At 41.3% G+C, this 17,663-nt stretch overlaps 1 protein-coding gene across 7 annotated transcripts in view; it reads right to left on the bottom strand.

Moving 5' to 3' along the window:
• The window catches only part of OXNAD1 (oxidoreductase NAD binding domain containing 1), a 37,025-nt gene that overhangs the window by 13,249 nt on the left and 6,113 nt on the right, over window positions 1-17,663 (bottom strand). For all 7 annotated transcript variants that reach the window (XM_024107165.3, XM_008170490.4, XM_024107158.3 and 4 more), the window contains exons 3-5: window positions 17,093-17,156; window positions 10,119-10,225; window positions 2,872-3,013 (exon numbers count right to left, since the gene is read on the bottom strand). In XM_024107165.3, the coding sequence (XP_023962933.1) occupies window positions 2,872-3,013; window positions 10,119-10,225; window positions 17,093-17,156 (313 nt within the window). The remainder of the gene's footprint in view (window positions 1-2,871; window positions 3,014-10,118; window positions 10,226-17,092; window positions 17,157-17,663) is intronic.

Below are 17,663 nucleotides of genomic sequence, written 5' to 3'. Positions count from 1 at the left end.
TGTGTAATGTGGACAAATGAGTGAGTTCCTCTTATCTGCCAGTCAAGTGGTATTAGGCAATTTGTATGCGTTATTTTTGAGCCCAGTTCCTCCTCCTTTTTCCAGCACACTGGCAGGCTCTTTCCGTTTTTCCATGCCTCACAGAGGCACCTTCTTTCTTCCAGGCCTCAGAAGAGGTCAAGAAGTACCTGGAACAGGGGAAGACGGACTTTCTCCCAGAAAATAAAACAGGAAGAGACAAAAGTGCTCTCCCCCGTCCACTTTGTATCCCTCACCATCTTGGCCTCTTGTAGAATTAGCACAGACAGGCCTCAGGGTGGAGAAGGGGGCGGGGCAGGGCTCTGAGTTAGGCAACTGTTTTTTACACCAGCAGCCCCCTGTGCAGTTCAGGGACCAATGGAATAACCTGACTGACAGATGAGAAAGCCACCTATGCATCCATACTAATGGAAACCACATTAGAGAAGAAGCTTATTACACCTCTACCCTGATATAACGCGGTCCTCAGGAGCCAAAAATCCTACGGCGTTATAGGTGAAACTCCGTTATATTGGGGTAGCGGTGGCAGGGCTCCAGCGGGGATTTAAAGAGCCCGGGGCTCCGGCCCCGGGGAGCCTCGGCCCCTTTAAATCGCCACCCGAGCCCATCTGCCGGAGCCCCAGGGTAGCGGCGGCAGGGCTCCAACGGTGATTTAAAGAGCTCCGGGCTAGAGGTGTATTAAGAGTCACCGTGTTAGTGAAGACTATTAATTCTGGAGTGATTTGGTGGGGAAGCATCACCCTGTAGCATAGAACTAGCATATTCTACTAAAATTGCAAGCATTGCATTGAAATGGCGTAGGCTGAGCGACGAAGAAGATGGATTCAACAGCAAAAAAACTACACTACAACTTTATCCACAGAAGTGTGTCTTCTTGAAGTTGTTAAGATTATAAGTGTATTGGAAACACGCAGGATGAAATATACTATTATAAATAAGGTATTAAAAGTTAATTATGAAAAAATCTATTTGAAAAAATCAGGTGTAATAAGTAAATAAAACAAATAATATTTAGAATTTCTAAAGCATCCTTTATCCTGGAATCTCAAAATGCATTACAAATTAAATGTAATTGATTAAGTTTCACGGCTTCCCTACCAAATATGTGTCACAGGATTCAAAGAGGTCGTTACATTTTTCCTTCCCCTTTCCTCATTGCAGAAATAAAGCACTTGCTTAATAGAAAACTCAGTTCATATTCTGAGGATTCTTCTGCAGCATCAACTTTTGAACTAGTTTACATGTGAACTGAGTATTTTCCTGTGAATTCACCTAGAAAATTCAACAGCAGTGTTAAGGACGGATAACAGCTTCAGAGATGCCGCAGAGATGGAAGATTAAGTTAGGCTTTCAGTGGTATTACTGAGCAACACCAAAGAAATAGAAAACGTCCCTGTGTAATCTCATTAAGTGTGTAGCCAGTGACATTGGTCCTACATTTTCTACACAGCCTTTCAAAACAAGTCATTTCATGTAAAGTCCAGCGATGCACGAAACTAACCTGATTTAACAGCAGCAGAAGTGCAGTGCAAGGTCACATGGTGACTGCTGGGTTAGGATCAACCTGGGGATTCTCACTGCTTGATTTTTTACTGTGACTCTTCTGGTCAATAAACAGAGCAGCAATGGCTGTAACCTTGGAAGAATCTGTTAGCTGAGACCTTGCAGCCACACTTAGAGAACTATGGACGATAGGCATAGGATAGTAAGTAGGAGGGATGATATCTGAACAGACAGCGTGGAAGGAAATCTTGTGACCATAATTAAACTGTGGTAAATAGGAGAATGTATGATAAAAAATGCTCGAAGGCCTCAAGAAGTACCCATCACAAAACAGCAGGAGGGAAAAGAAATCAGACTACTCTTAGCATGACAAAAAGAAAGGGGCCTTAAATTGTCTCGAAGTGTAATCCAGAGTATTGGGGTTTTGTCATCTCTGAAGTATTGTGTTGCTTTACCGATTATGTATTACTGACATAAAGGTCCCTTTTATAACATATGATTTTTCTCTGTCAACCATTTGTAACTGTATAAACATTTAAACTTACTAACTGTGACCCTTTAGTTACACATGATTGCTGGAAAGTTCCACAAATACAGGATGAAGTGGGCTGTAGTCCACGAAAGCTTATGCTCTAATAAATTTGTTAGTCTCTAAGGGCTTGTCTATACTTACCGCGCTGGTTCGGCGGCAGACAATCGAACTTCTGGGTTCGATTTATCGCGTCTTGTCTGGAGACTCAGAAGTGCTCCCCGTCGACTCCGGTAATCCTGCTCGCCGCGAGGAGTACGCGGAGTCGACGGGGGAGCCTGCCTGCCGGGTCTGGACGGCGGTAAGTTCGAACTAAGGTACGTCGACTTCAGCTACGTTATTCACGTAGCTGAAGTTGCGTACCTTAGTTCGATTTGGGGGTTTAGTGTAGACCAAGCCTAAGGTGCCACAAGTACTCCTGTTCTTTTTGCGGATACAGACTAACACGGCTGCTACTCTGAAATATAGGATGCTAGATATAGCTAAGTAATATAACAGAGCTGTATCTAAGAGCAAGATTCAGAAAAGAGGCACCAACAAGTTAGAAGATCACAACTTTAGACCCAGGTTACCACATGCAAATTATGTTATTTCACTGCCTCTTACAAATCAGTTTATTTTATTCAAGATAAATGTTAAGGCCAATTAAATGAGATGTTTAGAAATTGTGTATTAATAAGGGCCCATATCCTATTCACTGAAGTCAATGGGAGTTTTGCTACTGACTTCAATGGGAAAGAATCAAGTTCTGAGTGAAAAATGACTTGTTGAGTCTGTAATCATCTGCAAATATCATTTACCTGAGTGTGAATCCAGTGAGCAGGAGGATGTACAGTATGTTTCACTGCCAGTTCCAATACTCCCTCTTGTTCCAGTAGACCAGGGCTGGAACATATTGAGAATCCACCAACTACGGCAACTTTAGGAATAAAGAAATCTACCCTAAGAAATAGTTAAATAAAAGAAACTTTAAAAACAAGGCATGAGAACATTCACCAAGTTTCCTCCAACTCAAAATGGCTGGCTTGATCTCAGTACTCTGTATTTACCAAAACGTATGCATTTTGATTTCTATAAGGTTCAGAACCCAACAGAGATAGTGCACAAGCAGTTTTTGTATTTGTATGTTTCGATAACAAAATAACTGAACAAAACTTTTTTACAAAGTTGAGTAAACACTTTTTATTACTAGCTTAACAATAAGAAGCATTTGGCATCCGAACACACAGCTTGAGTAATGCCATCAAATCAGAATTCTTTTCACCTACGACTGTAAAGGGACAGGATTATTTCTTTTTCTTCCCAGATTGCCAGAAAGTAAAATACATTTGTATTATACTGGCACATTTCTAGGTTGTTCTTGAGGCTTAAGTACAATGTATAAAAAAGGGGTACTACAATCTTACGTTATTAGTCATTTACTTAAGTTTAGTTATGTATTTTAAAAGTCAATATGGTCCAGCCAGAGGACCCAATTCCCACCGTTTTCAGCACCACGAATTCTCCCTTTGATTTTCAAACTACTGTACCTTACTAGGAAAGGGATTGGAAAACTAATTTAGGAAAACAGATTTTAATTCCATACACATGCACTCTTCTGAGAGTAAGAAATATGACTGTTAAAAAATTCTTTGCATACCTATCTATTTTTATATGTCAAAAAATGAAAGCCACTAAAATAAGTGATACTGCTTTACATGCTAAACTGCAGCTCCCTCTAGTGACATACAACATTTTGATAATGTACAAGAAGCATTTTTATAATGTGTGTTGGTCTAAACCAGGGGTCTCAAACTCAAATGACCATGAGGGCCACATGAGGACTAGTACATTGGCCCGAGGGCCGCATTACTGACACCTCCCCCCCCCCCGGCCCCCACTCCACCCCTTCCATGAGGCCCCACCCCTGCCCTGCCTCTTCCCACCCCTTCCCTGCCCCCATTCCAACCCCTTCCCTGAAATACCCACCCCAACTCTGCCCCCTCCCTGCCCCCAGGGGGTGCAGGAGGGGTGTGGGGTGTAGTGGGGGCTCAGGGCAGGGAGTTGGGGTGTGGGGTGTAGGAGGGGTGAGGGGTACAGCAAGAGGTGTGCAGGGTGCGGCAGGGAGCTCAGGGCAGGCGGTTGGGGTGCAAGAGGAGTGTGGGGTGTGGCAGGGGGCTCAGGGCAGGGGGTTGGGGTGCAAGAGGAGTGTGGGCTGCAGCAGGGGGCTCAGGGCAGTGGGTTGGGATGCAGGAGGGGTGTGAGGTGAGGCAGGGGGTTCAGGGCAGGGGGTTGGGGTGCGGCAGGGGGCTCAGGGCAGGTGTCAGGGTGCAGGAGGGGTGCAGGGTATGGCAGGGGGTCAGGGTGCAGGGTGCAGCAGGGGGTTCGGCTGCAAGAGAGGTTTGGGGGGCAGGATCTGGCCCGGCGCGTACCGGGGACAGGGCAGGCTTCCTGCCTGCCTGCCCTGCCCCCGCAAGAGGCTGGAACGTGGGGAAGGGGGGGGCGGAGGGGCTGAGTGTTTCTGTTGCTTGAGGCACTGCCTCCAGCAGCTCCCACTGGCCGCGGTTCCCCGTTCCCGGCCAATGGGAGCTGCTGGGGGTGCTGCCTAAAGCAACAGCCACACACAGCCTCTCCGCCCCCCCTTCCCCACGTTCCAGCCTCTTCCCAGAGCTGCACAGGGCAGGGCAGGCAGGCAGGGAGTCTGCCCTGCTCCCGGTGCACGTCCGGCCGCCGCTCTGGTAAACACTGGGGGAGGGTGGGGGGGGCTGCGAGGGGCTCGCGGGCCGCAGAAAGTCACCCCGAGGGCCACCCGCAGGCCGCATGTTTGAGACCGCTGGTCTAAACTAAATTTAGAATACACACTTAAGAACTTAAAGTTCAGAAATTAACATGTTGTAAAAGGCTAGGTATATCAGTGGCTGGCAAGTTACAAGACAAGCCTTTGCCATTGGGGGTTCTCTGTGCATGTGGATCATTCCCAAATGATGCTACTAAAGCTATAGAACAACAATGTATCAAATAATATAAGAAACCTACTAAAAATATTTGGAGTCTTAGTAAATGTGTTTCACATCGTATTGCAAAATATGGTCAAGTTACTTTCAGAGCAGCTAAAAGTCAAATTCAATGCTCAACATTAAAATTCTTTGTCTTCCATTTTCATCCAGCTGCACTCACAAATGAAAGAGAGATACCTCATAGTTCAGTTTAAATAACTTCAGAAAGCTAGGGGTAATTTTCAGAAGTGATGAGCATCAATCAAGGTCAATGGGAGTTGCTGTGTTCCATCATCTCTGAAAATCAGATCTTAACTCGGAATCTTCTACTGGTGCTTTTCAAACTCCTAAAGAGAGCTGCCTTAATATTTAAGCAGTCAAGAATATTCCCACTTTTCTGCTGCAAATACCAAAATTCTGACTTTTATTATAAATGTTATGTTAAGGTCAGTTGGGCTGCTCTCTTTGTGAACTGAGCACTGTGGTAAAGACTGCTAAATATGGGAGAATGACGAATTAGTCAATTAAGGCCTGAGATGACACCCCGCACAAAATGCTGTAAAGTAAATATTCAGTTCTGATCAAAATTATGTCTGTCAGCTTCTTTAATAGCCCCAGATAATGCACAATGAGTCATTAAGTTGGCTAGTTAAATGAGGATGGTAGGAGGAGTGTGGCTTAGCTTCTATCGCATGGTTGTTTTTAAGCAGTGTTTTCAACTGGTGGGTTGTGATCCCAAAAGAGATTATGAACGGCAGCTTGGGGTAAAGTTAGGGGGCAAGGCACTGGCAATGTTATTATCTAAAGCACAGAAAATCTTTCTCCTCCACTCCCAGCACACCCTTACCCTTCAGAGAGAAGTATTCTCCATCAATCTCTCAAAAACACACACAAGTTACATAGACTTATCATTAACACATTTTTTACTCTTTTATAGTAAATGTAAGGAGATCATGACATTTTTGGGTTGCCAACCTGAAAAGGCTGAGAAACATTGTTTTACAGACAGGAGGCGTGAGGAGACTGTCTAATCTAGAGAAATTAAGGGCCTGACTTTCAGATGTCCTCAGTGCCTGCCGCTCCCATTGCCTTCAAATGGAGCTGTCAGCACAAATGGAGGTACTCAGCACCTTTGGTAAACAGGCTCTAAGTAATTAGACTGGGAAGTTGAGTAAAGGTGATCCAATTCTGTGCTGTAATACTTACTGTACCAAAGAACACCTCAACTGAGGATACTAACGCTCTGTACCACCCTCTACAGGAAAGGAATAAACTGGAATGCTCAGACTAGGATGGAGGGCACTTAAACCACAAATCACGGTCCACAATCATGCCAAAGTAAGTATTCTGGTTATGGACAGGGGAAATTACTAGTTTCTTAAAACCCTGTTTGAGATCACACCAAATTCAAACTAAAATTATTAAAAAGCATGAATTTTCAGTAAAGATTTAACCTTCTAAAATATTACTTACGCAAGTGTGTACCTTTTTTTAAAAATACATAATTTTTTAAACTTGGCTCACTATGGACAGCAGAAGTTTTAATGGGCTACGTACTATGCTGTAATATAATATCTTGAACTGACTTCTGCTTCTGAAGGCTTGCCTTACTTTAACAGGGTGTGAGATGACATGGGAGGACTTCCAAAGTAATACACTACCGGTGACGGTTTAAGTGGAGTAATTCTAGAAAAACATATCTATCCAACAAGGGGAAGCCAAGATAAGGGAAGATGCTGCATTTAAAAAGAGGAAAGAGAATTTGTAAACTTATAGGTATGTCTCAGTCACATATCCTCCTTTGTCTGTTAAAGTTTTTAAAGCCAAACATTCAGAAAAGAGATAAATATCCAACAGTTGCTGGAATAAGAAGTTAGAAATATTAAGATGAGCTTAAAGTTACTGGTCCTTTGTCCTTCAGCCCTTCGTGATACTTAGAAACAAACATATGCATGCACAATCTATCAAATTAAAAAATTCCTTATTATAGCAACAAATCTCTTCTTGTTCATTTTAATTATTACTTGTAACTTGATAGACAACAGAAGTCTATTAGAGCCTGGGACAACAAATCAACTTTTTTTGCTTATGTAAACCAAGATTATGAAAGCTCCATTTTCTGTGTTAATACTATGAAGACAAACTTTAATTCTGGCATTTCACTGACATGTTAGGCTTTTCTATTCAGGAAATTGTTGATTCTTGGCACTATTCCTCAGAAAACATGACCATGGTTTATAGCTTCCAGTACAGAGAAGTTGACATGCCAAAAAACAGCCTTTGAATACTTTCAAGGAAAAAGAATATGAAAAGAAGAACAGGAGTACTTGTGGCACCTTAGAGACTAACAAATTTATTAGAGCATAAGCTTTCGTGGACTACAGCCCACTTCTTCGGATGCATATAGAGTGGAACATATATTGAGGAGATATATATACACACATACAGAGAGCATAAACAGGTGGGAGTTGTCTTACCAACTCTGAGAGGCCAATTAATTAATTATTGGCCTCTCAGAGTTGGTAAGACAACTCCCACCTGTTTATGCTCTCTGTATGTGTGTATATATATCTCCTCAATATATGTTCCATTCTACATGCATCCGAAGAAGTGGGCTGTAGTCCACGAAAGCTTATGCTCTAATAAATTTGTTAGTCTCTAAGGTGCCACAAGTACTCCTGTTCTTCTTTTTGCGGATACAGACTAACACGGCTGTTACTCTGAAATATGAAAAGAGTAATTATAATTAAAGCTTTCACTTTTCAGAGTGATAATTGCTAAAACATTTTTGATGGGTAAATGTGTTTTTCAAAGAACTGGCAAGCAAGAATTTAATATGCGTCACTCCACACGTGCAAAAACTACAACAAAATGCTCCACAAACAAAAATTATTGCAATCAACATCTTGTTTTTCTGGTTCTAAATTTAAGAGTCTGGATATTAAGACTACATTGGTAACACATGCTGTTAACACCCTAGCAGTTAAACTTTGATTCCAGCAAAAGCAGTTTCCAGCTGGACTAAGCCAACAGCAAGTTTAAATAAATAAAAAAAAAGTTAAAGGACCACTGTGAGCTGTTTGCAGTGTTGGTCCCAGGATATCAGAGAGACAAGGTGGGTGACGTAATATCTTTTATTGGACCAACTTCTGTTGGTGACAGAGAGAAGCTTTCGAGCTTACACAGAGCTCCTCTTCAGATCTGGGACATGAAGAAGAACTCTGTGTAAGCCTGAAAGCTTCTCTCTCTCATCAATAGAAACTGACCCAATAAAAGATATTACCTCATCCACCTTGTCTCTCACTGTCAAGAGTGAGAGGTCCAGATTGTAACTTATCTTACAAAATACTATTTGAATTGAAACATGGAATTCCTCCTGATCCTGAAAAATTCTAACACTCCTAAAACTGTAACATTGTTTAAATAGCAATTGTGACCCAGGGACTGCTTGGTGCCAACTGCCAGAGGGCACAGAGGTGCATAGGTTTTTACAGGTATCCGGCAGATGTATGCATAATAGTTCACCGAAGGGTGGCATGTGAGGTCCCTACTGAGAGTCAGTAGCCCACTGGTCATCATACTCACTGTGAAGTGTACACAAAAATAATATTTAAGGAGTTAGATATCTATACTAAAAATTATGTTCTTGAGGTCTTGAATTAAGGCCGGTGACATAACTCAGAAATGTTCCATTCAGGCAGGAGGTAACAGACACCTATGTCCTTGGTCTGGTCATCTGTGTATTGTACACCTCACAATGGATGCCTATTTGCCTACCGAGCCCCAGGCTAACTAAGAGATTGCAAAAATCTAGGAGAGAGGGAATTCTCAGTAGGAAACAAACACCTGGGTGAGGGGGTGCTCTGGTTTATGAATAAATACAAAGGATTGGGCTGTTATATATTGGGATGCAAGAACACCCCCAGGTCCTTCACCGAGAAGGCAAGCTGACAGCATGCTTGTCTCATAAAAGGAGGATCACAGCCAGCCTAGCTATAAATCGCTGCAAGGATTTTTGGGTGAGCAAAACTTAATTAGACACAAGAATATCTTGTTAATTATGTTTAGGGTCTAGCATGCATGTTATGGTTTTATTTTATATGTAACCATTCTTGTTTCCAATACTTCTATTTGCTATTACTTTGAATCTCCATGGTTTGTTAAAGAAACTTATTCCTGATTTCACTATAAATATATCTAAGAGCTCCATGTTCAGCAGAGGAGGTGGAATTGGTAAACTGGGGTCTACTGTTTCTTTGGAAAAAACAAATCCGTAAACACTGCAAGCATCCAGCGGACGAGAGGCTGGGCACTCCAGTGAGATGATTAAAGGGCTAGAGGATTGGGGTGTGCCAATTGCTACCTGTAGAATAACTACGGGACTTGCAAGGCTTAGAGGGGAGTACTTGCGTTGCTCAAGGCCAGTAGAATTGGGGAGCTGACCCCCAAAAGGCACAGACAAGGATTCTTCATGCTAAAGACAGGTGGTAGCAAGGAGCCTTAAAGCACTGGGGATCCCTGGGAAATGTCACAACAGTTAATCCACAGAATGGCCTAAGCAGTGAATTGGGTTTGTTTTCAAGTATACACCTACCCAAACTAACCCAGCAGATCTAATTTTAGGGGGACAAAGGTCAACATCACTTTTTAGGGTTTTTTAATGATAAAACTGTAAAATCAAATTAAAATTAACTTTCACATTTGCAGCACTCAGTCTCTGCTCCATTGTGCAGCTAGCTATCAGAGTAATGGAATACAAGTAGTGTGTAAAGATATTCATAGAACAATAAGTTAATGGATATAAACCACAGGTCATCATTGAAGGAATCAAAATGAAAACTGGCAAATATTAATTTTTTGTCTATTTGTATGAATATGGATATATTTAATAAAGCACAGTTTACAATTATGAGGTTGAATTTAACAGCTATTTTATACAGCATTTATGACTAAAACAGTAGGTTATATAAATATAATGGAGAATCATTATCCCAGTATCTTCCTTTTAACATTTCATCATCCTGAGCTTTCTGTAAGCAATTTCCCCCCACAAAATCAGAGAGAAATCTTACCACTGTCCTGCTTTAAAAGTAAAATCCTTATTTGTGACAGCCAAGCGAAGTCTTTTAACTGTTTCAGATTCATTGGTGATGCCACACACTTTTGCTGGAGTAATAACCTAGAAAAAGGAGAATGAATCATTATATTACAGTATTGTCATTTTCAGCAAATGTGCTTGAGACCGTCCATGGAAGTTATGCATCATTAACTATAGCATTTCATAATTTTAAAACATTACCACATATCCACCACAGTGGGAAAATAATAAAAAATAATAATGGAATCACACAGAAAACCACACTTCATTAAATGTATACAACAACTCCAAGATTTTTTGGACATTTTAATCAGGGTTAATCTAAACCTGTGTATAAATTTAAATTACTTTCATCCAGATTAGATTGAACTATATACATTCTAGATTACTTTAAAAAAAAAAGTAAGATATATCTAGATACAAACATGCAACATTATCCCCATCTGGCTATTTTTACTGAACATCTATAATGTACAACATTCACACCCAGCAAACAGTGTGAACTGAATGATTGTGGAAATCGTAAAGTAATCTTCAAAATAAAGACTCTTTTCAGATATCCAAAAATCTCTAAAATGGAACGGCTATAAACAGTCACTATGGCCCTGACTCAGCACGGTACTTGTTCCATCAGTTTCCATCAGATTATTACTGTGCTTGCTAAATTGTATGTTAGGTGATCTTTGGTGAATTTGGGGCTACCACCAGTGGTTCCCAAACTTTTTCTCTGTGTGATGGGAAACCTCACACTAGAGCTGAAGGGGTTAAAGAGCAATTCTGTGCTCTGATGACCCCACCCAGCCGCACTTGCAGAGCATGACCCAGATTGAGGTGGAGCTTAAAAGGAAGCCAAAAAGCTCAGAAGGGTTTTTTTTTTACAAAGCAGGGAGAAGGCTACCCTACCAGCTCCTGAGAAGGGGTGCTGCAGAAGCCAACTTTTAGAGACAATGAGCCTATCTGCTGGACCCAGACATAATGAAGGTATCGTTAGTACCTTTTTCTATTACCGTTTCACAATAGAGAACAAAACTTGGACAACAAAGTGGGTGGTAAAAAAGGGAGGGTAGCCGTAAGGTACTCCTAAATGCTGAACCCTTACAAGCCCTGGGCTAGAGCCTGGTGGAGTGGGAGGGTCTAGGCTCCCCTACCATCCCTCTCTGCATTAAGAAGGGCCTAACCCCTAATCACTAGGTGATGCTTCCAACGAGCACTGACCATTCTACTCTGTATGACCCCATTTTCAGAGGTATTGCTTCCCATGACTCTAGACAGCATGGAAGACACAGTGTGAGGTCACGCACATCGAAGATGCCAATTTGTGCCATAAAATGGCATCCTCCACAGTGTGCCCTTGCACAAAAGGTACATGCGAAGGATGCCATTTTGTAAAGTGGCATTTTCCTCACACTCAGGATCCCCAGTTGGGATCATGACCCATTGTTTGGAAACTGCTGGGTTACCTAGTTAGGTAAAACTGTTCAACTAACAGAAAACAGAAATATAATTAAGATCTGTTCAGAATGGTATCTCTGAAGGAGAGATCTCCCAATAGGAATCATGTGGCTGTTCACCGAATAAGCATTCTGCCCTCACTCTAGTGCAGCATTTCTCAAATGCGGCTACTGTGGCCGCATGCAGCCACCAGGGGCTTTTCTTGCAGCCATAGCCTCCTGGGCTGTGATTGGGGTGGGGGAGGGAAGCAGTGGGCTCTCCCCCTCCCTGGTGCTCCTCGATATACCACCTTGGTGTTGGTTTCTGGGGCCGCCAGCAGGGGTTGGGCCCTGCCCCCCTCTGGAGACAGCTGGGGCACAACACTAGCGGAGCAGCTGGTGAGTTCCCTACTTTCCCAGGGGCAGTGGGACTCCGGTTTTGGGCTTCAGTCCTGGGGTAGCGTAGAGGCAGGCTCTGGCCGCAGGGCTTCAGTCTCCAGCTCTGGGCTTCGGCTCCACGGCAGGCCCCAGGCTCTGGCTGCATGGTTTCGGACTCTGTCCTCCGGCCACAGGACTTCGAGCTCTAGAGCCCTGCTGCCTCCCTGGCTCCCACTACCTCCCCTGGCCCCCAATCCAGGGCCTAATTTGTCCACAAACTTGCCAGGGCTGAGTAAGTCTGCTGTGAAAAGTGATACTTGTATGTTTGTTAATATCATTTTTCACAGCAGACTTGCTAGCTACCAATAAATAAATTACAATGCTTTGGATGTGTATATGGGCATATTTATTTGTTTTTCCTAAAGTTAATTGTTTTATGAAAAATTGTCAGAGTGGCCACCAGGAAGAGTTGGTGGCTGCACTCTGAGACCACCAAATAATTTGTTCTGAGAAACCCTGGTCTAGTGGATTTAACAAATACAGTGTGATCTTTACATATTGCTTGTTCCCAATTCCTTACCCATAATCCTTCCTCCCCTCACAATAAAATTTAACTTTTCGTTTACTACTTCATAGTGTTACACTTAGTTTCTCTGTTGCAAACTTCAATGTGTAACTGACAGAAATAATTATCTGTAAATAGTTCACTTCTAACTGTACAAGTGATCCTTCCAGTTTACCAAAAAGTGTAAAATCTGATTTATCCACAGACCTATGGTTAGTACCAGACGCAGGGAAAAGTGACCAGGGATTTTGGGTGTCCAATTCAAGGTATCTTAAAGGGGCATTATTTGCATGAAGTTGGCACTGAGCACACTGGAAAACAGGCCCCTTTACCATGTCAAGACAGGCACCCAGAATCACTAGTCATTTTTGAAAATCTTGGCCCGGCTACATAAAAATGTTTTGACCAAAACAAAGTAAAGTCTAGTTTATTTTTGGCTTTTGAGAGCAAAAGAAGTCATCAAAACAAGTGGGTAGAAAATCTTCATGTAAAAAATGTTGACCAAGGCAACCTTTAAAAGGAGACCAGTAACTGACTAGTATCACTGGGAGAAGTTTGGAGTGAATAAATAAATACATATCTACATAAATAATTGGATATTTAAGATGACTGAAGAAAAAACAAACCTACACTTGTCATTTCATTTAATTAAATCTGTTTTTCAGTCGCTCTGAATGAAAAATTACATTTCACTTCTAGATTAATATATTTACTTGTTTTCATTTAAGATAGTCAAACATAATTTAACCACAATGGCCACTGGAATCTCCACTACATTAGTGGCATATCTTTCCCCTTGCCTCACGTCATAGGGCTGCTTACTGTACAAAATGCAGTTTAACCTGCATTTAGCCATGAATTTACACATTTACATTATGGCATCTACAGACATAATGTGAATCAATTATTTGCATGATCAGTAATAAAATATTTTGGAAATCTTGAGCTCTACTTCTGAGGCTTGGGGGAGGGGGAAGCTACAGTTAAAAAAGTTGTTCAATGGCCAATATCACTATTTTGTTTTCATGCTATGGTTCCTATTTTAAACCTCCGTTTTTTTCTGATTTTTTTTTTTCCTCCATGAACACTTGCCATCCAGCTGTAAATGTCTAATTTAATACATCTTGCCTCACTGTGCCCAAACTCTCTACACCTGGTTCTGGAAGAAACTAATCTAATTCTAGGGGTATGTGTTTATGCTTTAGCCGCCACAATACCTCCTAAAATAAGATTTCTTAAAACAACCAAAAACCTGAGATATTTAACATTTGGGAAAGTGGTCCTACTCTATCATCAGATAAATGGCTGAACACTAAAGTGAGTTAAATAATGAACTTCCATGTTTTGATGAGAGCACTTGTGACATAGCAGCATTTTGCCCAAGGCCCAATATGTCACTGAGAATGGACAGAAACTTTTATACAAGCATATTTTTCTTGCTGGCGGGAAACAAAGACTCTGGTTGGAGTGGGGTACCTGAAAGCCATAGTTTTGATTTACTAAATAGTACAGGTAAAAGGCTAACGACAAGAGCTACGAAGAATAACACTATATTAAATAAGGGCCAGATCTTACAATGGAGGCTGCCAGAGACTGAACCCTCCACCTGTTGACTTCAATTGGCCAGGGTCCATGCAAGTTGATCCTGTTGCAGGATCATAAATGCTTTCTCCACAAACACACTACACCAAATTCTGCCCTACATTTATGCAACAACTTGGACTTCAATGAGACTGCAAGGATGCAATTCAGGGGAGCATTTGGTGCACTGGGTAGCAGATAGATACATGTCGTGAAGAATGTATCCATCTACAGGATAAAACAATCATATTAATGTTCAATAATACAGGGATACAAACAGACTGTCAGCAATGTGTATCAAAACATATTCTTGTTTTATAATATTAACAGCTAACTTGCATGATACCTGTCCATCCTCCTTTCCCCACTGACTTTTTTCAGTTGTTGTTGAAAATTCAGCAAAACAGAATTACTAGTTTTGTAAATAGGCCAGTCTATGTCCTAGGCTGTAAAACATTTAAAAAATGTTTAATGCCATCTACTACATTAGCTCTCCCAGTCTGATGTTTCCTACAACACATGATTGTGCTATTTCTCATCTGTACAAGATCAAATAATTTAACAAATGAAACTTTAACCAGTCTTGTTCTAATTTAAAACACATGGCAGGAAATGAATTTCTCCATAAAACAACATTTGAACATGTCTACTGTCCAGTAAAACAACAGGACACTTGCCAACTTAAAACAAAGTTAGAGTAGTGTACTTTTCTTTTCCACTTTAATAGACAATATTAAACAGGAAATGCAGTCATACTGGTTAACGAGACAAGTGTCAGGTAGGCTATTCAAATGTTTCTCTTATGTAATGCTCTTAGTGCCGGAAATGTGCATACACTTTTGACATTCCTTCTCCCCTTCCCTTCCTAACACCCCCCCCCCCCCCCCGAGTTGTTCTTTGGCCTATATTTTTGACAAAACACTGGAATTTTAATTATTATTCCGTAGTAAGTTGGTGCAGAAAACTAAGTTTTATGTAGGGCAGGGGTCGGCAACCTTTCAGAAGTGGTGTGCCAAGTCTTCATTTATTCACTCTAATGTAAGGTTTCGTGTGCCAGTAATACATTTTAATGTTTTTAGAAGGTCTCTATAAGTCTATAATATATAACTAAACTATTGTTGTATGTAAAGTAAATAAGGTTTTTAAAATGTTTAAGAAGCTTCATTTAAAATTAAATTAAAATGCAGAGCCCCCCCTGACCGGTGACCAGGACCCGGGCAGTGTGAGTGCCACTGAAAATCAGTTCGCGTGCCACCTTTGACACGCGTGCCATAGGTTGCCTACTCCTGATGTAGGGTGATCAAGGACCTTCAGAGAAGATTCTGACCATCCATAAGAGTAACCAACTAGCCCAGATCAAGATTTGGCAGACTAAAAGACCCAGACATTCATTGTTTTCATCTGGATTTCATTGTAGATGGACAAAGTTTCAGCCAGTCTTTCTTGCACTTGCTATTTGTGATACATCCTTGACTATGTGATAACTAGTGTACTCATCCACGTTAATGCAACACAGAAATATCCTCCATTAATCTTTCCAAAGGATTACAAAAACCAAGCAAGGTAATGTGGAGAGGGAAGCCAATTACTAATTACATAGGATTTACAGCTAAACAGGAGATTTGAAAGGACCTATTTCTAACTGGTCAGAAATAAAGTGACAACATGTAACAACTAAGAATAAATTAAGCATGGGAAAAAAAGAAGTTCCCAGATGTTCCAGAAAGTTGAGGTAGCAGCACTGAACCCTCCTTTCTTTACTTGCCCTGCACAGTTCTCCATTCCCTCTTCAAGCTAACCAATCCCCATCCCTTAACCCAGCTCCACTTCCCAGCTGCATTGAAATTAAAAAAAAGATGTAGAATCACTTTACTACTGAAACCTTATTAATGAAGAAAGCAAGTTATTTATATTCAAAATATCTGCAACTCTTTTGTTAACTTATTTAAACTAATTCATTCCAAACAGAAGAAAAAATTTCTGTTAAAGATGCAGCACTTTCACCTTTTAAATCAAAGAGTAGGGAAGTTCACAATACAGTAACTCCTCACTTAACATCCTAGTTATGTTCTTGAAAAATGCAACTTTAAGCGAATCCAATTTCCCCATAAGAATTAATGTAAACAGGGAGGGTTAAATTCCAGGGAAATTTTTTTCACCAGACAAGACATTGTATACATGTACAGTAAGTTTTAAATAACTTTAAACAAACAATTTAATACTGTACTCACCACTGATGATTGTGAAGCTTGGTTGAGACAGGGGCATAACAGGGTCGGGGCGCGGGGGTTTGCCCCACTCCAGGCGTTCCAGCCAGGGAGCGGGGTTGGGGCAAGGGGACTTGCCCCACTCCGCCCGGCGCTCCAAGCAGGGCAAGCCCCCACACCTGCTCCCCGGTAGGAGCGCCGGGCGGGCAGAACAGGGCAAGCCCCCGCGTCCCTACCCCACTCCCCAGCAGAAGCGGCGGGCAGAGCAACGGGAACCAAATGTTATAAGGGAACAGTGCAGGACATTAAAGGAGTATGTTCTCTAATAGACCAGCGACCTAATAACATCGTCCCAGTTAATGTTGTTTTGTTAAGTGAGGAGTTACTGTACATATCAGATACCTCTAGAAGATGTTCTCTGGGGGGAAATCCCATGGTTCCTTAAAAGCCTATGTATCAATGATGGTAATACAAATAATAAGTGACTAAGATTTCCTTAACTAGAACAATCCAAACTGAACTAGGAGACTACTAATTCCTGATTAAACATGTCAAAAAAAGAATGACAGCCATTCATTCTTTAACATCATTTTGTTTCACCCATCCAAAAAAAACCCATGCCTTTTTACAACAGTGTCTTCGGAATATAAATGCAAAAAAGAAAAATGACAAATGGCACAAAATCTTGTATAGAAAAGAAAGAAGCCTAATCACCATCAAATAGGATTATCCAGTCTCTTCATAACACAAAGAAAAACATGTCAGTTCTGCAGAACAGAACACTAACCTCCTGTCGAAAGTTATTTGCCGTTCTCTCCAGATGATCCGTTTTCCTTTTGGATTTCATTGTGCTTCAACAAAAAGCAAATCAAGATTAACGTCATTACTGCAACTGCAAAGCATTAGTGCTTCGCTTAAATGGTAGGAATTTCTATTGACAATTTAACCACTTTAATCAATCTGCCATTCTAGACTATGTTAATTTAAACAAAAATTAAATGAAGTCAGACACTAATCTCACCTCACATTTAATCTTTGAATGCTAACACTAAAGCTGGTTGGGAAATTTTCAATAGAAAATACTCATTTGCCAAAAACTAAACTCTTCACAGGAACATTCGTTTCGACAAAACTTTCATCACACAGTTTTCTCTAGTCCAGGGCAGAAATTCTGGTCACAACCAGAGAGAGATCCCCACACACCATAATAGCCAAGCCTGGTGATTACCCACCGGTGATTTGGAAGGCCAAAGTTCAAGTCTGTGTTCTGCCTGATTAAGAGCAGAGACTTGAACTTGGATCTCCTGCATCCCAGGTGAGTGCCCTAACCAGGCTATAGCAGTGGCTCTCAACCTTCC

This window comes from Chrysemys picta, chromosome 2 (genome assembly GCF_011386835.1).
Source record: "Chrysemys picta bellii isolate R12L10 chromosome 2, ASM1138683v2, whole genome shotgun sequence".
NCBI lineage: Eukaryota > Metazoa > Chordata > Testudines > Emydidae > Chrysemys > Chrysemys picta.
The sequence above is the reverse complement of the archived record's forward strand: the minus strand, read 5'-3'. Positions and strand labels throughout refer to the sequence as shown.